The 19,107-nt window shown below is 35.7% G+C and overlaps 1 protein-coding gene across 3 annotated transcripts in view; it reads right to left on the bottom strand.

Moving 5' to 3' along the window:
- Nucleotides 1–1,261: 1,261 nt before the first annotated feature.
- The window catches only part of SERPINI1 (serpin family I member 1), a 78,498-nt gene continuing 60,652 nt past the window's right edge, over nucleotides 1,262–19,107 (bottom strand). For all 3 annotated transcript variants that reach the window (XM_012779209.3, XM_076004105.1, XM_012779212.2), the window contains 4 exons: nucleotides 17,389–17,486; nucleotides 3,355–3,441; nucleotides 1,813–1,902; nucleotides 1,262–1,578 (listed from right to left, as the gene is read on the bottom strand). In XM_012779209.3, the coding sequence (XP_012634663.1) occupies nucleotides 1,502–1,578; nucleotides 1,813–1,902; nucleotides 3,355–3,441; nucleotides 17,389–17,486 (352 nt within the window). In that variant the 3' untranslated portion in view covers nucleotides 1,262–1,501. The remainder of the gene's footprint in view (nucleotides 1,579–1,812; nucleotides 1,903–3,354; nucleotides 3,442–17,388; nucleotides 17,487–19,107) is intronic.

Raw genomic sequence — 19,107 nt, forward strand, 5'->3', positions numbered from 1 at the left:
AAGTGTTTTCTCAGAGTTTAAAATTCAAAAGGTCTAGGATCAGGCTTGGTTTTTCCACAATCTCCTGAACTGAATTAAAGTTAGTGATAACATCAATTCTTGTTGACAGCTCCAAATCATGGCAAAATACTTAATGTATTTTGCTAAATATATTAGATAACATGCAAACTATTTCTTTTAAATTTTGAAATGCTTCAAACTTTTTCTGAAACTGTTAATCATAGAATTAAAAATTTGTCATTAAATGGACCTGGTTCCATGTATGGGACATGATTAAATCATAATTTTTCCCAATAAATATTGTTATTTCAGCCAAAAGATAGATAACAAAGTAGTTTACTAGAGACCTTGAAGTTGACACTGCAATATATCTGCAGAGTGTCACTTATAACTATTTAGGGGTCTCAAACACAAATGCACCAGTAGCCACTCAGGTAACCAATAGTAGAAGCAAGGAATGTGATACCCTATTTACAGATATTCAAGTTCAAAACCTAAATACCCAATGTAGAGCAAACAAGAACACCTCTAAGGGCAGCCTTCAGCCTCACAACCTATCATTTTCCAGTATCTGTGCTAGCATGTTTTCTTTAATTAATTCTCCAGTGACTCACCAAAGGCCATTATTTTTGTTGTTAATTTGTTCATATGGTTCATGTGGAGACTTTTGGGAACTTGTAGTTTGGATTTTACTTGCAACAGCAAAACTTAATGATATACTAGATTTGTAAACTACATCAGTCATATAAAGCCGAGTAGATTTTTTTTTTTTTTGGTAGAGATAGGGTCTTGTTATTATGTTGTTCAGACTGGTCTTGAACTCCTGACCTCAAGCCATCCTCCCACCACATCCTCTCAAAGTGCTAGGATTACAGGCATGAGCCACTAGGCCTGGCCTGCCAAGTGGATTTTTAATGATTTAGAAAAATAAGTTATAGGTATAATCTAAAATTTACATGGCCCTATATTTTTTCCTAACAGGTTTTGTCATGGAGCCATACAGAAGATGTTTATTTTGCATTTTCTGCTTACACTGTACACTGATTTCACATAAGTGACAATTAGAATTTTTGTGGAGCACCTACCTGTCTTTTACATCATTTGTTATTGCTTTTTATGTATAAGTATATAATACTAATTTACTTTGGTGCTTGAATCTGAATAATTATGAAAGATTTAAGATGCTCAGAAACGTGTTTCCAAATTTCACCGAGAGGTATCTTTACACTACAACTTTTGAAATGAAAAACAGACCTGTTCACATGTTCAATATGTACTTTTATTTTAAACAACAGCACAAGAAACACAATGACGTAACAGGACCATCACCTTAATACTGATATCATTCCTTGACAAGTTGACTTAAAATTTACATACATTGTTTTCATCTGGAGCTATTTTAAATACTAAGATATACTGTAAAACATAAATACTAAATATATACCAGTTGCAAACATAATGTGCTTAGTTACTGTTTCTATTGTTATTCAAATGAAGTAATTTAAAGTTCCTCAAAATCATGTCCACTTGTGTTCATTATTTCAGGATGCATGACTCGTCCCATGAATAGGATTGTACCTGTATTGGTTTGGAAGTGAACAAAAAAGGGGTGAAAAAAAGAATGGGGTATTTATTTTACTAATTGCTTACAATTATTGATGTTCTAAAAATGAAAATATAAGTTATTTTCATTTTACAAAAGCATTTAAACATTAGAAATTATATGATAAATACTGTGAAAAAAGTTCTCAATTTTAATAAAAGTTTCTTTGTGGCCTAGTAAATAAAATTTTGTTTTCGTAACAGACTCACCAATTCTCCTGTTTCTGATAAGAAAGAAAAATGGATGGTCCACAATAACTTGAGGATACAGCACAGCCATCCTACTAATTGCAATCATTCCTATGATGCAGAGAAAAAGTAGTTACATGTCTGTGGATGTGCAGAGACCAATGAGTAATTTCTCAGATCTATGTCTATCCATTTAAGACAAAGGCAACAATTTACAGGAAACAAGATTTTTAAAGACTTAAAGAGAGAAAAATCATAACTGTGTTAATGTTTCTACTTGATCTTTTTAAACAACAAAGCAAACACATACCACACACAATTTCCTCCCTCTACCCCACCAAAAATAATGAGACAATTTATTCTGCTTGTTATTAAATTTTTATCATCAACCTCAGAAAAATACGTGTAAGCCTTTACTAAAATGACTTTTGAGTTAAAGGAAGGAAAAGAAAGAAAAAAAACCTCCCCAAACAAAAAACTAAGACAGCTTCTTTATATTTTCAAATCATTATTTCTGTTAAGGGTATTTACACATAGCAAGTCACCAGGCTTCCAGTAAGAGGTCAGGATGGCAGTGATTAAAGGAAAAATACAGTCGTGAGAGACGCAATGGAGTTTCCTACAGCTGGGATACTAAATTCCCCTGAGATCCTTATTACAGGATGATGGTTGTGGACTTGCCACAATGTAGTTAATTGCTAGAAAAAAAAGTCGAGATTAAATTATGTAAGATTTTAAGCTTTCTGGCTGCCTGAGACTACTGTGTTTCTATTTCCTCCTGAAAATATTGCTTTGACTTTTGATATTCCTTTAGTGGACAAATATATGCAGAAGTTAGGAATAATGTGCAAATATAATATGCTAACATTTTACTCAGGAGGCAAAAATCCTACTAAAATTTGATGCTAGCTGTTTGCATGAGATTGAAACAAATGCAAACAAAATGAGGCAGAAAAGGCAACAGAAAAAAATCATTCTCAGTTAACTAGGGCAGTCAAAACTATCAAAATGATTAAGGATATTTACCACTGTACTTTGGACACATAATTTATGTCAAAATGTTAGGATTATTTATTTAAAATTATTTTATTAGTGTAATTTAGTTAAAAGTATTTAAAAATATTTATTACATTCTATCATACACTCTCACCTATACATATGCTTTTTTTAAAAAATCAAAACTTTTCACTGACAAAATTAAGAACCACCTTCAGCAAGTAAATAGGCAGAAAGAAAAATGTTTAAATGGGCAACAAGAAAATATTTAAAATATTTAAACAGCACAGCAGAAAAATCTATTCTCACAGAACTGCCAATGTCCTTCTATCTCTCATTAGAGAGAAAACTAAGACCACAGTTACTCTGTAAAGGGGCACTGGAATGAGTCCGCATTTCACACCCTATTTAGAAAATCCAAGCTGGTTCAGCATTTGCTTGATGTCTTAGTTAGAGGAGAGTCAGTTTTTTGGCTTGGTCCTAAAAATGACCTGCACCTCCACCCAAGATTGCTTTAAAAATACAAATCTAGAAGAGGTAAGAAGACTTTAGAAAATAGCTTAGTACCTGAGGCAGCAGCAGCTTCTGAGCCTTCTTCATTAACCTCTAAGAAGGACTTGTGAATTACTTTGGAAAGGAAAATCTCTTTGTTATCTGAAAAAAGAGAATCAGAAGCATTTCTTTAGCATCAGAGATAGGAAAACATTTTGCCCTTTTGTTAAATAGGTTTGAGAGATAATGAGAGACTAAGATACTGATATAAAACCTAAGAGATAATGTTACAAGGTTTCATTTATGATATGAAAGAACCATGGAAGATGTGGTTTCTAATTTGCTCTCATTTTATATTCTGCCCTTATTTTTTATTGGTAATTTTCCCATTGTTTATTTCTTATAATTCCACAAAAAGTGAAAACTGTTTTTAATAGCGACTTCAAATTAGTTCATAATTCAAGATAAAAACATCTTACACTTTGCTTTCTAATTTGAAATTTAAAAATATAAAATGAAAACAGGTAAAAATTCAGATATGACCAGAATAAAAAAATATTTTTCTTTTTTTAACCTAATCTCTAATTACTATGATAATGTAAATATCCTTGACAAAATAAAATAAAATGGACTTCTAGGTTGTAGAAATGTGAATATATAAAAAAGTTACTTTCTATTCCAGTTAATTGGCTTATCTGATATTCACAAACATGTTTTATCCTAAAATTAGGAAATAACACATTTTTAGTACCAGGAGGACTATTTTTCCCTTTGAATTGCCTTTCTATGTATGCTTACTTTTAAGTTAATAGCTATTATGCTCTGAATTGTGTTCCCCCCAAATTCCTATATTGAATTTCTAACCCCCAGTACTTCAGATTGTGACTATATCTGGAGATAAGGTCTTAAATTAAAATGAGGTCACTGAGGGGGCCCTATTCCAGTATGACTAGTGCTCTTATAAGAAGAGGAAATTTGCACACTGATAAGTGCAGAGGGACGACCATGCGTTACAGTTAATTTTATGTGTCAACTTGACTGAGCCATGGTGCCCAGATATTTGGTCAAATGTTATTCTGGATGTTTCCATGAAGGAATTTTTGGGTGAGATTAACGTTTAAATTGGTGGACTTTGTGTAAAGCAGATTACTCTCATAATGTGAGTGGGCCTCATTCAATCAGCTGAGGATCTTAATAGAACAAAGATAGATAGACCTTTACCCCTAGCAAGGAGGAATTCTGCCAGTAGACTGCCTTTGGACTGCAATTTTTCCCTGGGTCTCTAAGGTTCTGAATTTCTAAAGCCTCCACAATCATGTGAGCCAATTCCTTCAAATAAATTGTTAATAAAATAATAATAAAATTAAATAATATATACATTTGACTTACATATATGTGATTTATATTTAACTAAATGTATATAAAATCCTGTCTAATATACCATGTGAAGACAGAGGGAGAAGACCACCATCTATAAGCCAAGAAGAAAAGTTGCAGAAGAAATCAACCCTGCTGATATCTATCTCAGGACTTATAGCTTTTGGAACTGTGAGAAAATACATTTCTGTTTTTTAAGCCAATCAGTCTGTGGCACTTTGTCATGGTAGTCCTGGCAAACTATAACATGGCTTTCAGTCTTGGTTTTTCACCTTTTTCCAAGATTAAAAGAAAATGAACAAAATATATCCCAAATACATAAAAAGAAAACCAGCACAAGAAAGCAAGATAAAGGATTACTCAAATTTATACCCCACTTTTTTCCTTTGCCAGGAAGTCTAATTCAAATTTAAGATAAATAACTTTGTTACTAATGTTCAGCACCATTCAGTAAAAGCACAATTGATTTCCCATTAGGCTGCTTAGTAAGACTTTGTAAGTAACCAAATCCTACCCACAATGTACATTTTCCCTTCAAGTTTCTAAAAACACATAATTACCTTATATGCATAGGGAATGATGCTCAATAACATTTTTGGTGCATCTGTTGCACAGCACCTAATTATTTTAAATAAGCCCCCAGATAACTAACAATGGCATCTTGGAATATACTTTTAATAGGAATATTACTTCCTCAGATCATATTTAGTAGTAAGATATAAGTGCTGCATTATTAAATAGTCCATTTCACATGTTATGCTATTTTCTTCTAGAATGCATTTGATGACTAGAAGAAAAATAAAAAGCAATCAAGTTTTCACATTTAGAAATTAAGCATAATTAGTTCCCTCACATTCAGAGTAGTTTGTTTTTAATAAAAAAAATTAAAATTGTAAGTAACCAAATATATGTAGTTAGTAAAAAGCACATGAATTTCAAGACAATAAAATATGTTAACTATTTAGTAGTTCATTAATGCTATATTATTTTCAGATTCTGCTGCCCATTTTCACCAATCTGCCAGGTAAAGGAGGGCCATGTGTCCAGAGCCCATATAGTGGTTCTCTGTGCAAAAGCAACAGAACCCACTTCCTTAGGGGTAATGAATGTCCACATTGCTAGATAGGCCCTCCTTAATTGTTCTGAGGGGAGTTCTCTTCAAAGACACTGAATGATACTTCAACCACATCAATCTGCAAAGAGAAAACTACCTCCAAGAGCTACTAGATACAACCTGCTGGCCTCACTGGGCACATAGAAATAAGAAAAATCATCCCTTGGGCCAGGTGTGGTGGCTCATGTCTGTAATGGCAGGGCTTTGGGAGGCTGAGGTGGGAGGATCTCTTGAAGCCAGGAATTCAAGAGCAGCCTGGGCAACATACAGAGACCTCATCTCTACAAAAAATAAAATAAAATAAGAACCATCCCATTGTTTCTGGCCTCTGTCCCAAGTGTTGTAACCTCCTTCAGTCACCTGCTCACCCACATGCTCTCATTTATCCACACAAAATGGTAGTGATGGCAGTGGCAGAGATACTGCAAGGTACTTGTGGCAGAAAATTGAGAAAGCATGGTTGCTGGCTGCCTGTGGTAGCTTACATGTGTAATCTTAGCACTTTGTGGGGCTGAGGCAAAAGGATTTCTTGAGGCCAAGAATTCAAGACTAACCTGAGCAACACAGTGAGACCCCATCCCTACAAAAAATTTTTTTAAAAATTAACTGGGCATGGTGGTGTGTTCTTGTAGTCCCAGCTTCTCTGGTGGCTGAGGCAGAAGAGTAGCTTGAGCCCAGGAATTTGAGTTTTCTGTGAGCTAGACTAATGCCACGGCACTTGATTGGGCAACAGAGTGAGACACTGTCTCAAAAAAAAAAAAAAAAAAAAGCAAGGATGCAGGATGCTGAGGGTTCTTCTCAGAGAGCTAGTTATTTAAAAGACAATAAAATGGACAAACCTTTTAACAAATTTCATGAAGAAAAAAAGAGAAATTGCCCAAATAAGCAATACCAAGAACAAAATGAGAACATACCTAAAGATACAAAAGAGAATTTTTTAAAAATAATGAAAAATATATATGTATAATTTTCTATGCACCTGCAGACCTGCTCAGTATGCAAAACTAGGACCTCCATGAGGCTGCCTCGGCTTCACTCTCTTAGCATACTTCATCCCTTACACTGTCCTCTAGATTATCCAAACTGAAACAGCCTGGATATACCATATTTTATTATGTCTATGTCTTTGATTCTATAGAAACTCCCTAAACCTTTGTTGTACAGTGACATACTTAATCTACTTTTAAGGTTCAGCTTCTAGCCCTATGAGACTTTTTCTACTCTCCCCTAATTCACAAATCACTAATGTAGATCTGGTCATTCTTTCCCATTGAGCCCAGGAACTAACTCTATTGAAGCCTTTATAATATATCATATTTGCATTGATATCTCTCTCTTCTTGGACTGTCAACTTCCTGAACACAGGATTCTGTCATCCTTCTTAATATCTCTGGATTCTAGTAAATAGTTGAGTCTAAAGAATGAACTAACCTAAGTAGAGGAAGTTTTTTGGTAATGTGAAATTTTCTAGTATGTAACCCAGTACACTGCAATCTACAGGGTTTCAGTAATTGTTGAATGAAAGAGGTTAGCTACTGCATATTATATTTGGGTGCACCATCTTTTACTATTACTCTATGGACACTACAATGGCAGTTCTGTTCACAGTTATGGCTATAAAGTTTATTCTTGCAATAAATAAAACATATGACACTAATCCAAAGTATATGCTCTAAAGAAATTGAGAATAGCAACAGAAAGGGAAAGTGCAAAGCCCATACCATACTGAAAACCTTAAATATCTGGTCAAGAGGAAGCATAAAGGGAATAGAATCCAGGAGACCAGTGCGATTGTGTATATTTCAGAGACAGCAAAACAAAGATTGAATCCAGTGTTTAGATTCCAACAGTATGATTAACTGCAACACAATGTTAGCAAATGTCTGCATCTGCTATAAGGCCTCAGGACATTTAACCTTCAGAAAAACACCATCTTTTTGGATACACAAATAGGAGAAAATATGACACATAAGAAATCACATCACAGATAACGAGGGGAAAAAAAGGAAATAAAGCTTTTTTCTCTTGGGACACACTTCAAGCAGTCACATTAAAATAAAATACCAGCAGAAAGTAGTTTAAGCAAGCATGTGTCTCTGCAAATCTTATATCAGTTCATGAAAGGATATCAGCAAGGACATGACCCCTTAGCTTGCCTTCCAATATTACTCATTGCATGCTATTATGAAATAATCAAGACCATCTTTCCTGCTAGGCCATACACTCCTCAAGGGCCTGGGCCTTGCCTGTTCTATTCATCTTATCCACAATGCCTTGCACATTGCCAGGGACCAGGAATGCATTCTGACATTTGATGAATTGAATCAGAATATGAGGAGATATTAAGAAGATTTACACTGATGAATTTGTCCTACTGGTTAGAGAAAAGTTAGCTATTCTCTCAATAAATAAATCAAAAACAAACAGATTAAAAAAAAAAAAAATCTATACTCTAGCCCCAAGCAGCCTTCTCCTTCTGGCCACAGCAGACATTGCTGCCAAATGACTGGTCCAACTTTGCTCCAGGCAGTGGGAAGCTAGGCTTTTTACAATGGATGAGATGGGAAGAGAGCCAGCAAACCCTAGGTTCCCCAGAGAAGAGCTGGGCAATAATTCAAGCTCTTCTGAAGAAAGCAGGGCAAAGTACAAAGGCATTCATTCAGTTACTGAGCAAATATTTATCGAGTACTCTCTGCATATGAGGTATTGTGCAGGGCACCAAAGGCTCTAAGTATCTGAGATTAACATAATGCGTGCAGGATGGCCACGATGCAAGTGTAGGCCTCTCCTTCCTTTGTGGCACTGTTCCTAAACACTGCCAATTTAAATAGATTTCTGCGTCATCAAGGGCATGCTTAAAATAACAAAATGACGAGAGTGTCATAACAGAACCCTAGAATACCAAAAAGTGTCTCTGTGCTTTAGTTGCTAAAATATTTTTAGCATTAGCCCCACCCATGAAATTTAGAAAAGTTTCTAGAATTTGAATTCTTTTGAAATTGAAACAGCATCTCTTTGTTTGCTTTTCTGGATAGATTTTGTTATAGACCCACCAAATATTCGCTGATTTGTTCCATGTATTCATTCATGTACTAGGCATCTAATATAATATGTGCCAGCCCCTGTTAATGTACTGGGTATGCTTGAACTAAACAGTTCCAAACAAGAAGGCAGACATTAAACACAAGGACAATAAAAAGGCAAATCAGTAAATGACCACAATTTGAGGGTGTATATAAGGTGATGTGTTGGTGGGTGACTGGGACAGGAAAGAACAGCTACCTGATATAGAGTGTTGAAAGGTGGGTCTGAGAAGGTGGATTTGAGCTGAGACGGAAGGAATACAAAGGAGCCGTCCATGGGAAGACCCGAAAGGAGAGTGTTTCAGGCAGAGGGAAAAGCTAGAGCAGAGGCAGATACAAGTTGAGCATGTCCAAGGCCCTGAAGGAGGCTTGTGTGGCTGGAGTGAGAGTGGGGAAGGCAGGAGGTACGAGAGAAGCCAGGCAGGGGGACAATGCCATTTACTCACAGCACTCACCCACTAGGCATCTCTCCTGCCCCAAGCACTGGGCTGGGCTCTGCAGACCGAAAGACAAGACGTCTGTGACACAATTCATGCTTTTCAATAGCTCCCAGCTAAGAGACAAATAAGTCTACGAAAAGGTGAAATGTGTGATAACAGAGGTATGTTCAAAGTGCTACCAGGTTCCAGATAAGGAAAAGTAAACCATTTAGGAAGGAAGAGGAACATTGAGGGAAGCCTCCTTGAGGCGGTGACATTTGGGCTGGATTCTGAACACTAAGTAGAAGAGTGAAAGTCAGAGAAGGGGTCAAGGACATTCCAAGCAGAGCATTATATTTGCACAGTGAGAAAAGCAGCAGGAGTTGGAGCTTAGGCTTTGACAAGGTGGGGGAGTGGCAGGGGACATAATTTTCAGAGCTTTGATCACGATGCTAGAAAGCCTGGGCTTTGTCCAAAAGTAATAGGACACAACTGCTTTGATTTTAGGAGATACCTGTGGCTGCAGCTATGAAGGGTGAATTGGATGATCAAATAACTAGGGGCAGAAAAATGAAGTTTGTTAGCTGTTGTCATAATCCAGGCAAGAAAGTAGGGGGAGACTGGAATTAGGTCAATGGAAGGGAAATAGAGCCCTGTGGCTTACAGGTGCAAGAAGAAAGACAATAAACATGAGCAGGGTGTAAGAGTCAGTCTAGCATAAATCGACAGCACTTGAGTCTGACTTGAATATGGCTTTTGGTGTGTCTTCTTAATTCCTTTATTTTATTGGCTCTTTTATTAAAGCTCGTACTTTATGCTGAAGGATTTACTACTCTTTCTCCTTCCCCTACACCTTCCAAGAGGATTACCTGTTAATCCAAATGCTGACAGTCATTCATTTCCATTATAAAAATAGCCCTACTCTGTAATGGGATTCTTGCCACAACTAGATGAGCATGTTAAAAAGAGCCAGAGAAGGAAACAATTCTCGGCACTCTCTATGTTCCATGTATATTGTAGGAGTCTTTACTGTGTTTTATGTTAAGGAATTTAGCAGCAAAAGCAATGGACATCAAATTGAGATGAAAAAATAAATAAAATAAGTACTGAGCATCTCATCTTATTCATTTCTTCAATCAGCGAGTACTAAGCAGAAAGCATAGTGCCAGGCACTGCAGGAAACATGGATAAGAATCGATCTTTGTGTGGTGTAAATTCTAGCAGGGGATATTAGATGCATAAATAACAATAATACGAGATAAGATGTCATCTGTGAAATAAAGAAAGGCACAAAATAACATGAATCTAAGAAATATTTACTGTGGTTTGTGTTATTACAGTGCCTTGATGAAATTGAGCTGAGGTCTATTGAAGAGGTGTTCCAGGAGGGAAATGTTTCACAAAGGGGGGAGCTGGAAAGGTGCGAGTAGCAGAGCGAGTGTTTAGCTTGGCTGGAGCTTGAGTGGTGGAAAGGGAATCAGCCAGAGTGAAGGCAGGAGGGAGCTGAGATCTCAATGCCCTGCTGTGCAGGGGACAGGCACAGCAGACTGAAGGCGGACTCTGAACAGGAACTGGGGTGATGTGAGAGTGAGTCTTAAGGCGATTAATCTTAACAGTGGTAGATAAAACAGATTAGATTGGAAAGAGATTGGAAACCATTTAGGAGGCTATTGAAATGGTCTAGGGCAGCAGTAATGAGAGTCTGAAACAAAAGTGGATGCCACAGAATAAAAAATGAGAGTGGACTCGAGAGAGCTTAGCAAAGGATCTCAAGTCAGTCTGTTTTTCCAGTAGCAAGAGAAGAAGCAAGGTTCCCCCCCCCCACTGCTAAGTCACATTTGCTATTTTTGAAGAAAGATAAAATTGCTATTACATAATTTAAGAAACTAGCAGTGTCACAATAGTACTGAATTATTCTCTGGGCACTTTTAAATTTACTAACTAATTCTACTATTAATGCCATTTTTAAAAAAAAGTTTTTACTGATTTTTAAGTAAGAATTCTAATTAAAAAACTATAATACATATACAAAGTAACATTTCAAACACTACACAGCGTTAGATGAAATGAAAACACCTCTTTCATCTAAAGCCTCTGTCCTGTATTATAGAGGCCATAGCTGTTATCATTTTCTAAGATGCTACTCAAAAATGTTCTGTGCATTTAGAACCCTATGTAAATATATATTTTTTCTTCTATTTTGATATATTATGCCTTTCAATTTTTTCCCCTTCTCTGCTTCTACAATGCTTTCTCTAGTATAGGGGTTTTCAACTCATCACTAGTGATATTTTGGGCTATTAATTTTGTTGTGGGGGAGCTGTCCTGTACATTGTGGATGTTTAGAAGCATCCCTGGCCTCCAACCATCAGATATCAGTAATATTCCACAGTTGTGACAACCACAAATATCTTCAGCTATTGCCAAATGTTCCCTGGGAGACAAAATTGTCCTTGTTGAGAACTACTCTTCTAATAAAACATTTCTATTAGTCTTACTTTTATTAAATCCAGTTGTGTCTTTCTTTCTACAAGTCTATATGTTCCTTTAGGTCCACCATGATATTATAATCATTCCCTTATTTTTATGACATTGTACTTTGTTCATACTACCTGCCTTACAAAGAGTATGTTTAATAAAGGAAATAGACATGGCATGGAAGATAATGTTACAGTCATACCTAGTTTTGTTGTGCATCATTTTATTGACCTTTGCAGATATTGCATTTTTTACAAATTGCAAGTTTGTGGCAATTCTGTGTCAAGCAAGTTTATTGGTGCCAGTTTTCCAACAGCATGTGACACTTCATGTCTCTGTGTCATAATGTAGTAATTCTCACAATATTTCAAACTTGTTCATTATTGTTATATCTGTTTTAATGATCTGTGATCAATGATCTTTGATGTTACCATTGTAATTGTTTTGGCGTGCCACAAACCGTGCCATATACGATGGCAAACTTAATTGATAGATATGTTTTGACTGCCCCACTGACCATCTGTTCCCCCATCTTTCTCCTTTTCCTTGGGGCTCTCTATTGTCTGAGACACAGAAATATTGAAATTAGGTCAACTCATAACTCTACAATGGCCCCTAAGCGTTCAAATGAAAGGAAAAGTCGCAAATCTCACACTTTAAATCAAAAGGTAGAAAGGATTAAGTTTAGTGAGGAAGGCGTGTCAAAAGCCTAGGTAGGCAGAAAGCTAGGCCTCTTGCACCAAACAGCCACAGTGTGAATGCAAAGGAAAAAGTCTCAAAGGAAATTAAAAGTACTACTCTAGTGAACATACAAATGATAAGAAAGTAAAACAGCTTTATTGCTTGTATGGAGAAAGTCTGAGTGTCTGGATAGAAGATTAAACCAGCCACAGTATTCCCTTAAGCCAACACCTAATCCAGAGAAAGGCCCTAACTCTCTTCAATTCTATGAAAATGGAGAGAGATGAGGAAGCTGCAAAAAAAAAAATTGGAACCTAGCAGAGGTTGGCTCATGAGGTTTTAAAAAATCAAGCCATCTCCATAACATAAAAGTGCAAGGTAAAGCATCAAGTACTGATATAGAAACTGCAGCAAGTTATACAGAAGGTCTAGCTATGATCATTGAGGAAGGTGGCTACACTAAACAACAGAATTTCAATGTACAAAATAGCCTTCTATTGGAAGAAGATGCCATTTAGGACTTTCATAACTAGAGGGAAAAAGTTTATGCCTGACTGCAAAGCTTCAAAGAATGGTCTAACTCTCTTGTTAGGGTCTAATACAGCTGGTGACTTTAAGTTGAAGCCCGTGCTCATTTACCATTCCCCAAATCCTGGAACTAAGAATTATGCTAGATCTACTCTGCCTGTGCTCTAGAAATTGAACAATAAAGCCTGATGACAGCACATCTCTTTATAGCATGGCTTACTAAATATTATAAACCCACTGTTGAGACCTACTGCTTGGGAAAAAAACCCATTTATTTCAAAATACTATTTATTGCTCATTGACTATGCACCTAGTTATTCAAGAGCTATGATGGAAAGGTACAGGAAATTAATGGTGTTTTCATGTCTGCTAAGATCACATACACTCTATAGCCCATGGATCAATGAGAAATTTTGACTTTGAATCCTTATTATTTAAGAAATACATTTCACAAGGACATAGCTGCCACAGATCATGATTCCTATGATAGATCTGGGCAATTGCATTGAAAACATGCTGGAAAGGATTCACCATTCTAAATGCCATTAATAACATCTGTGATTCATGGGAGGAGATCAAAATATCAACATTAATATGAGTGATTCCAATCTTTATGGATGACTTTGAGGGGCTCAAGGTTTCAGTGAAGGAAGTAACTGCAGAGGTGATAGAAATAGCAAGAGAACTAGAAGTGGAGCCAAAAGATGTGACTAAATTGCTGCAATTTCATAATAAAATTTGAAAGGATGAGTAATTGCTTCTTATAGATCAGGAAAGAAAGTGGTTTCTTGAATTGGACTAAGAAGCTGGCTAAGAAGCTATGAACATTGTTGAAATGACAGCAAAGGATTTAGAACACTATATCAACCTAGTTGATAAAGCAGCAGCAGAGTTTGAGAGGACAGACTCTAATTTGAAGTAGGTAAAATGCTATCAAACAACATCATAATTACAGAAATCTTTCATAAAAGGAAGTGCTGATCCATGCAGCCAACTTCACTTCACTGTTGTTTTAGTTTATAAAATTGTCACAGCCACCGCACCCTTCAGTAATCACTACCCTGATCACTCAGCGGCCGTCAACATCAAGTCAAGATCCTCCATCAGCAAAAAGATTATGACTCACTGATAGCTCAAATGATTATCGTTAGCATTTTCTAGTAAAAAAGGGTTTTTTTTTTTTTTTTTTTTTTTTGCGACACAGTCTTACTCTGTCACCTGGGGTAGAATACAGTGGTATCATCGTAGCTCACTGCAACCTCAAACTCCTGGGCTAAAGCGTTCCTTCTGCCTCAGCCTCCCATGTAGCTGGGACTACAGGCTAGTGCCACATCTGGCTAATTTTATTATTTTTAGTAGATATGGGGGGTCTCACTGTTGCTCAAGTGGGTCTCGAACTCCTGAGCTCAGGCAACTCTCCCCACTCTGCCTCCCACAGTTCTAGGATTACAGGCATGAGCCACTGTGCCTAGCCTAGTTACAAAATATTTTTAAACGAAGGTATTTTCCTTGTTTTTTAGACATAATGTTATTGCATACTTAATAGACTACAGTATAGTGTAAACATAACCTCTACATGCACTGGTAAACAATAAATTCGTGTGACTCACTTTATTGTGATATTCATTTTAGTGTTGTCCAGTTGTCCATTTTAGTGTTGTCCATTTAGTGTTGTTCCAGTTGTCTGGAACCAAACCCATAATATAATGAGGTATGCCTATATCTACCCTAAACACCATGAGACTCATATTAAAATATAAAGTAATAACCAAATACATGCAAATAATTTCCCCGGGTATTTATGGGGTCACTAAGAGTTATAGACACTTTAATCATCAATGTCTTCATAATATTTGGAGAGGCAAAATACTAGACATGTAAAAATGATATCAACATTATAAGGCAGAGCATTTGGTGCCCAAATAAATGATGCACAGATAATTTATAGGAAGGAGAGAGGCAAGTTTTGTGGCAATAGATAGTTTTTGAGTGAATCATTAATAAATTAATGCATGTGTATGTATGGAGGGCAGAAAATGGGAGGATGTGTTGGTTGGTGTGCCTGGCATGCTGGAGCTACTGAGATGTTGGCAAAACTAATATTGTAAGAATCATAGAGTTCCCACTGAAAGCTTGGGAGGTTTGCTTTAGATCTTTCATCAAGTCATCCTGAAAACCTGAATCGGGTGGTATTTGAGAATGGCAAATCCTGGATTTCTTACTAATGTTTTATGGAGAAAAATTGTCCAAGAAATGTAATATATATGGTGGGCCCAAAGAAACCTCTTCTCTTCCTCCTTCATCCTTTTTATCCTTCGGCAAACATTTACTGTGTGTCATCTATGTGTCATTCCTATGCCAGGTGCCAGGAATGCAACTGTAAGGAGGATACTGAAGAGGATTCAATTCTCATGGAGGCTTGATCAAGCAAACAGATGCTACACAAATAGAATATAGGAATTCTCTGGAAGATTCTAGTGTTATTTCAAATCTCCAAACCATCTGCATTCATAATGCATATTTATGGTCTATTGTCTCTGTACATAGTGAAGGCAATTAAATATTACCTTATAAACCTTCCAAATATGTCAGAAATTATAAGCTACACTGACCACAATAATTGATTTGCCACTGCAGTGCTACTCCCTCAGGACTGAGAGATAGCAGATATTCTATTTATCTGAAATAGCCGCCTAGATGTTTGGGTGAGAGAGTGAGGAATCACTAATCAAACTGAAAATAGAGCCATGTTAAGAAAGCAGAATGTAATTATCCAGTTGGAATTCAGCCAGTACAGTAAGACAGATTCTCTCAATTCCTAAGGAAGAGGGAATTATAGCTTTAAATTATGTTAAGCACCAGCCATGAATATATTTCTGATTCAGGTACAAAGATACCATATTACCTTTTGAATGTCCACCAGTCCTACCTTCTTGACAATCCCACTCCTAGGGAGTTTATAGCCCTAGGAGCTTGGATATGAGCCATGAAAACATTTACTCAGGGAAAACTCATTTCTCTTGTGTGGACAGGAACATTTATATAGTAGACATTTAGAAAAGCTCTATTAGTGCTTAGGGCTGTAAGCTCTCTGAACGAGGAGTAGAAGTGGTGGTACCCAATACATCAATATCAACTCACTGCTAGAAGCTGAGTGCTGTTTAGAAAACAATCTGCGCAATCCTAAATCTGGGAGGACAAGGGCTTTTTTGATCACAGAATCCTTGAGAATTTCTTAAAACCTATGGTCATCCTCTTTCCATCCATCCCCCCCATCTCTTGTGTGTAATGTGCCCATGTGCGTGTACATGCATGTGCACACAAACACATGCACACCCCCCACACACACATTCTTATGTGTGGTTTCACAGATGAGGGCATCAACCTCCCTAAATTTAGTCCATGGGCCCTCGCAGACCAGGTTTAGAAAATATAGTTCAGTCAGCTTGATTTTCTATAGGCTGCTGCTTCAGAAGGGGAAAACTCAATTCTCTCCTTTAACACAAGAACTGCTAAGGAATCTTCTATCATCTCAGTGTTCTCTTGTTCGAGAATTGGGTTCAATAATTTGAATATACAGAAATCTTACATGTTGAGTGTCTTTTGTCTTTTCTCTTTATCTCATCAGAAAACAGATTCTATTTTATTTCCTCTCTTCTATAAAAAGGATAGAAAATACTTATTATATGTGGTTACTTACTAAGCTTTAAGTTCATTGTCGCCTTTCTCAATGACAAATTTCTTGGGGTTACCTACTTAAAAATACTTACAAAGGTATTTTACACACTCTAAATGCTTTAATGTTGCTAACATTTTATGATTTTTACTTAGAACACATTAGGGTATCCGAATCAAATAACTCAACTGAATTTTTTTTCTTGGAATGGTTAAAATAAATTACTGGACACCCCAATATGCCAGGTACACTTGGAAGTTACTGCTTCAAAACCACTGTTTTTTATCAAAAACTTAGGAAAATATTTATAACATCTCACTGGGTATTCTTTATTGTTTCAAAAAGAGTTTTTGGTTTAGTTCTCACAGCAAGCATTCGTTTACCCTCTCTTCCTTCTTTCTTTTCTACATGATTTACTACAATGGGACATATTCAGATATTCAATCAACATTTATTGATAATCTACTTTATAAGGCATTGTGTCAGATGGGATGGAGAATCCAAAAATGTATAAGACAGGTCTTCTGGAGAATATAATCAAAGATAAGACACGAACCAGATACTATAAACTTAATGCTATGACTGTATTTATAGTTTTGCTTGTAGAAGTTAAATATATTTCTCGCTAGACTTATTTGGCAAGCAGTAACTATATTTTACCTCAGAACTCCATAGTAAATAGAGGATTTAACATCATCATTTTAAAAATCTCTTATGGAATAACATTTTTTAAAATTAGTGTTTATTTCTTACCAGACAGGGCTGTCAAATTTGCATTTTTGATGAAAATTTCAGTTATTCCAAGAGCCTTCAAAACATCTTTTAAATCAATTTCCTGTTCCACTGTGAACCTGAAGAACATAAAAGGGGAAAAGTATTTAGTTACAGCATCTTGTTACCTGTGACAAGACCAAATGTTAGATGTGTTGATTTTAAAAATCTACTTTTTAGAGGGTAAATTACACTAAAACTGGCTTTTGAGTGCAAGTAGTATTTGTGCTTGTAAAAAGAGCACATCATCAAAGAGAATGCCATAACAAAATAGGATTTAAATTCATAAGTAGGAAAATATATGATATAGACATAAAACTGTAATACATCCTAGAATAAATGAGTTTTGAGATCAAGAATCATTACCATAGTACTATGTAAAACTTGCAAATGAGTGGCTTTCAAAATCTTTTGACCTAGTAAGTAATATATGTGTTTTTTAAAGCTGGTAATGGCTAATCATACATTGGCCCAGGGCATTTCATTATTTTCTTAGTATCTTTCTCAATTTATGCTACTTACTTGCGATCCCCAAACCCTATGGACAGGGTTACATAAAAGCCAAGTTACACTGTAGAATAAATACATTCAGCACTTTAATTCCATACAACTCCGAGAAAGGAAATATCAAATCTCTAGAACATAAGCCTGTTTTCATGGCTTTTCTGTGATGACAGAAAAACCTCACAGTAAACAATTACTTAATTACAGTGAATTAATTATTATGCCTTAAAAATTTTGTGCTTGTATAACTATAGTAACGTTTTGTAAACAAAAGAATAGTGGGTCTTTATATCTTTTTTAATTGACTTTATGAATTATTACATAATACATAAGTATATATCACTTTTATAAAAAGAAATAAACCATTATTTAAAAACTTAAATGAAAATAAGCATAGTGGTCATAAATAGAATATTAACTTAAAAAATAGGTTCCACAGCAAGCCAGATTAATCCTAATATAGAATGTCTCCTAAACCAATGAATTGAATTACCAATTTTTCTAATGAAAGAAATAGACCATACATGCATTAACAAATACATTTTTAAAAAGCAAAGACATGTATTACTTTTTTTACAAAAAGTGAAAACAACTGGTTAGAACTAAATGTTTCCCTTTTTCTAAGATGTTGCCTCCTGATCAATACAGATTATAAATATAAATTTTTAGGCAATAGGTGTGTCCTTAAAAGGGCTAAGTCTATGATAGTCAATAAAAGTTACATTAGCAACCTTTCTGATGTCTGGTTATAAGAAGAATAAGAAGAAAATGATTTCTGTAAATAAGAGGAATGATTAGGAGGAACTAGTTTTACAGGTTTATGTTTATGGAGAAATGACCAATACACGAGTATACATACATCAAACATACTAAACCAGGTACTAATTTGTATCAAAATTTCACACCTGAACTTAACCTTGTTTCTTTTGTTCTCTACCAAAAGCAGATATTGATTGTGAAAGTGGCATTGTTCTATGGTGCACATCTCAAAAAGGGAATGAATAGGAAAATATGGAATATCTTACAGAATAGATTCAATGGCTTAAGGTGATGTGGTGTGTGTGTGTATGTATGTGTGTGGTGTGTTTATTGTTATTCATTTTTGAACATTTATATCGAGCTTACTATATACCAGAAACTGCTCCAAGAGTGTAAAAAAAAGATTAATTTAAATATCATCACAGTCCTTTGAAGTCA

This window comes from Microcebus murinus, chromosome 1 (assembly GCF_040939455.1).
Source record: "Microcebus murinus isolate Inina chromosome 1, M.murinus_Inina_mat1.0, whole genome shotgun sequence".
Taxonomy (NCBI): domain Eukaryota; kingdom Metazoa; phylum Chordata; class Mammalia; order Primates; family Cheirogaleidae; genus Microcebus; species Microcebus murinus.